The 4,110-nt window shown below is 41.8% G+C and overlaps 2 protein-coding genes across 2 annotated transcripts; one reads left to right on the top strand and one right to left on the bottom strand.

Moving 5' to 3' along the window:
* The first annotated feature begins 259 nt into the window (after positions 1-259).
* LOC104941734 (short transient receptor potential channel 1-like) lies at positions 260-2,614 on the top strand. The gene is made up of 2 exons (XM_010766868.1): positions 260-458; positions 1,189-2,614. Exons 1-2 carry the CDS (start codon positions 336-338, stop codon positions 1,414-1,416), a joined length of 351 nt encoding a protein of 116 aa, XP_010765170.1. The 5' UTR covers positions 260-335; the 3' UTR covers positions 1,417-2,614.
* Positions 1,895-3,361, bottom strand: LOC104941735 (procollagen C-endopeptidase enhancer 2-like). Its single transcript, XM_010766869.1, has 2 exons — positions 3,165-3,361; positions 1,895-2,855 (listed from the first exon to the last, which is right to left on the bottom strand). The coding sequence occupies exons 1-2, from the start codon at positions 3,349-3,351 to the stop codon at positions 2,725-2,727; spliced, it is 318 nt and encodes a 105-aa protein (XP_010765171.1). The 5' UTR covers positions 3,352-3,361; the 3' UTR covers positions 1,895-2,724.
* Between the last annotated feature and the right edge of the window lie 749 nt (positions 3,362-4,110).

Below are 4,110 nucleotides of genomic sequence, written 5' to 3'. Positions count from 1 at the left end.
CAGCAGGAGAGGACTCTTTAAAGTAGAGTCACTACATACTGATATACACCTGAACATCAGCAGGAGAGGACTCTTTAAAGTAGAGACACTACATACTGATATACACCTGAACATCAGCAGGAGAGGACTCTTTAAAGTAGAGACACTACATACTGATATACACCTGAACATCAGCAGGAGAGGACTCTTTAAAGTAGAGACACTACATACTGATATACACCTGAACATGAAACTTCTTTAATGTTCTTGTTTGGTTTCTGCAGAATCACGAGGATAAGGAGTGGAAGTTTGCTCGGGCCAAACTATGGCTAAGCTACTTCGATGATAAGTGCACCATGCCTCCCCCGTTCAACATCCTCCCCTCCCCAAAAACTGTCGTGTACCTGGTGACCAGCATGAGTAAGTGGATCTGCTCACACACGTCAAAGGGAAAGGTGAAGAGACAGAACAGCCTCAAGGTAAGAAAATACCAAACTCTAACTTGTATAGAGTGGTGCAGCGGTGATGACGTATTTTTGTAGGCCGACCCGGAAGTAAGCTGCGCAAGGGTTCCCTCGACAAGCGTTAGATAAATGCACGTTTTGTTCACCCGGATAATCTCCACATGTCTACTTTTACAATTTTCGAATCATAAATCTAATCTCCAGAAGCAAAATGCTAACGTTATGCTATAAAGGAACTACAGCCGAGTCCAGCAGCACGACTTCAACGTCACGCCAACTTAAGATCCATATTCAAACACACAGATTCTAAATGGTACAAGTTGAAGAGTTTGTGTTAACAGTTGGCAGGAGGCAGGAGGCATGTACTTGCTTTCAGGCAGAACTGGGCAAACAAACTCAGAGACAACGTCCTCGACAACTTCTGTAGTCCTATTCAGCCGCTTGGTAACAACCATCGTTTTTCAGACACGTCAACTCTTCAGAAATCACCAGTGGGGTCACTGCTGATGGATTTAATGTCGTAGAACAAAACGAGATCCGTCTCTTCAATTTGAGTTAAAAAAACTCACCGACTGAGACGAGGGAACCGGAAGCGGTGAAATGCGAACTCACTTCCGGGTTTTAGGACTCGTTCCTGCACCACTGATAGCTGCCAGTGCACTTTGTTACTTTCTGGAAACAAAAACACTGGTTTGTTCCATATCTTTGCATTAAATTGAATGCCTTTCTTGTCTCTTTTGTCCAGGAGTGGAAGAACCTGAAGCAGAAGCATGATGAGAACTACCAGAAGATCATGTGCTGTCTGGTTCACCGCTACCTGACCTCCACACGGCAGAAGATGCAGAGCACAGACCAGGCCACGGTGGAAAACCTCAACGACCTGCGCCAAGACCTGTCCAAGTTTCGCAACGAGATGAGGGACCTGCTGGGCTTCCGGACCTCCAAATACGCCATGTTCTACCCCAGGAGCTAAAGAACAAGACTCGATATATATATCTCCCCCTTCCCCTTTCGACACAACCTCTGCTTCTCGTTTATCTGAGATGCTGTGTGACCCGAGCATGTGCAAAAAAAAACTCTGCTCTTTTGAGTCACAGAGCCGACTTTTAAACCCGGACCTTAACTAGAAATATATATATATTCTCCACACAAGCCTCCAGACTCAGGCCCCATATGTATTATTCAGCTATTCAACCTTTTTGTAAATAAAGGAAGCCATTGTTTTAAACAGGAAGACGCTTGAATGGCGTAAAGAGGTGGTTTTGATGAATACAAATTCTGCTTTTCAGATTTGTTTCTGTCCTTTGAAACTGATCTTTTTGCAACTCAGAGAAAGCCAGAAAAATGTCAAAAGTTCAGCAGGTGAGTCGCATTACACCTAGCATTAGCTGACTCACACACTGTTTGTTTTACTGCTGAACGTTTTTGTACAGACAGACGGACAAAGGGAACATGTTTAAGGGAGTTTTATTTGGGAAGATGAAAACAATAAAATATAAATAATATTCACAGACTTTTTCATATGAAAATATTTCTCATTTCATTCCACTGCCTTTTAAAAACAAGCTAATGCTGATTGAATCCGTAAACATATTAAAAGGAAAAGAGCTTTAGCTAGGAAAGGTCCACATAAATCCAGCATTTCCAAAAGAATCATTTAAATATATTAAATATTGCACTTTTTATTAATCGCCCCTTTTAAAAACGTCCTAAATTCGTGCCCATTACAGATGAACACAGACTATTGACTGCAGGTGTGATCGAAACTACGACAAATCCCCTTTGGATATGAATCAGGCTTGTGAAGTGTTAAGACTATATTTGTTTAAAGCATACTCAATTATAAATCCCCACAGCTTAAAGGGGAAACTGGAAAGTAGGATGTAGAAACTGACACTTTGGAACAATCTGATTAACGTTTGATTTACAAAACATGTGATCTGCTTTACTTCTCCTATTCTGGGCTCCTTTTGCTAGCTGTAATCCCTGCTAGGGGTATGACAGGAATGTGAGTGGCGGAGTGAGAATTGGCTGTGGAGAGGCATGGAAACTTCTTGTTGCCAAATGTTGTAAAACAGACCGATGGGTTTATTTAATAGAAGACAGTTTAGAAGTACTTAATGCGTTCCTGTTTATCCTTAAACCATGCAACCCTCAGCCGGATAGCAGAACTAAAATGCCCCTAATTGAATGAAACACATGTGTTTTAAGTGTTGTGTTGTCAAGATGGAGATAATTGTCTCCATCCCGGGGCAGAGGAGATCCTCGGCGCTACTGGAACTCAGCACCGCTTGTTTTTCAGGACGTTGAGCACTTTCTGGTTCTTTGTCTTGAACGCCATCACAAAGTGCTGCGGGGCGATTTTCCCGCGGCCGTCCTCGTCCACCACGCCCATGAAAACGTAGTTCAAACCTGGGAAAGTCACACACAAAACACCTGAATGCAGTGGCAGAACAGACATTCAGGGAGGCCACACATCAGATTCTCCTCACGGGCAGGTCTGTATACCATATGTTTACAAGTTATATAAACATATTTAATGTTCTGACTGTTTGAACAGTGAGTTCTGCCGCTCACCTTACACTTTGGGGCGAACTCTATCAACAGTCAGACAGCAAAGGAGGCCAACTCAGAGCCGTAGGTTATGCAAAACAGTCAACTAGCAACTCATACTGATTATATGAGATAATGTTTTCCTTTAGCATCCCTCTGTGGACTCACCTCTCCTGATAAACGGACACTTCTTGCACAGGATGATGATCTTGGTGCTCATGGTCTTTCCCGCCTGCTGGATGGCCAGACTGCCTTCTTTATACACGTTGATGATGGAGATGGTGGCGTACATACTTCCTTCTCTCATCACCGCCGTAATGACAGTCCCGGTTATCACTGACAAATACACACACATAGACACAGGTCTTTAAAAAAACAAAACACACTCAATACATAAAATAAAGGATACTGAAATCTTCTTAAAAAGACAAAATATATATATGTGCCCTTTGCACTGATACAGCAGAATCACAACGAGTCTTAGCTAAGAGCTAAATGCTAACGTTAGCGTGTTAACATGCTCCCAATGAATGTGCTAAATGAACAAGCTATAGTCAAAATGTTTACTATAATCACCATCTTAGTTTAACATACTAACGTTTGCTAATAGCACTAAGTTGTCAGAGTGTTTAGTCTACTACTATTTGTACTTATTATTTATTGTTTGTTATTTCCAGGCTGCCTGTAAAGATGTCATGTTGAATTAACAGTATCTTTTTTCAGGTTAATATTCTCCTTTTATGACTCTTTCCTCTTCCAGCAACTAGCAGCTCCTTCTCAGAAGTTTAAGAAAGCACAACAAAGCTATAATTCACAGTCATTTTAAAACGTTCAACGATAAGTGTTTCCAGTAAACGGCCCTGCGTGTGACAAGGTCAGGTTAAATATGTGATAGCATAATTGTCCGTCTGACGGCTAAAGTATGGTGTGGATCTGAGGTCACTGTATATATTACACAAGAGAGAAAACAGATAGCACTGGGGCTTGTTGTACCTGGTCAACAAGTTGAGCATTTTAAACTAAATTGCCACAGCATCTACCAGTTTTCTACTCCTGTGTCTGACCCATACTTGCCAACCTTGAGACCTCAGAAATCGGGAGCATTTCAAAATGC

This window comes from Notothenia coriiceps, unplaced genomic scaffold (assembly GCF_000735185.1).
Source record: "Notothenia coriiceps isolate Sejong01 unplaced genomic scaffold, NC01 NC01_scaffold00003809, whole genome shotgun sequence".
Classification (NCBI taxonomy): Eukaryota; Metazoa; Chordata; class Actinopteri; order Perciformes; family Nototheniidae; genus Notothenia; species Notothenia coriiceps.
Note: the sequence above shows the minus strand (reverse complement) of the source record. Positions and strands in the feature narration are given on the sequence as shown.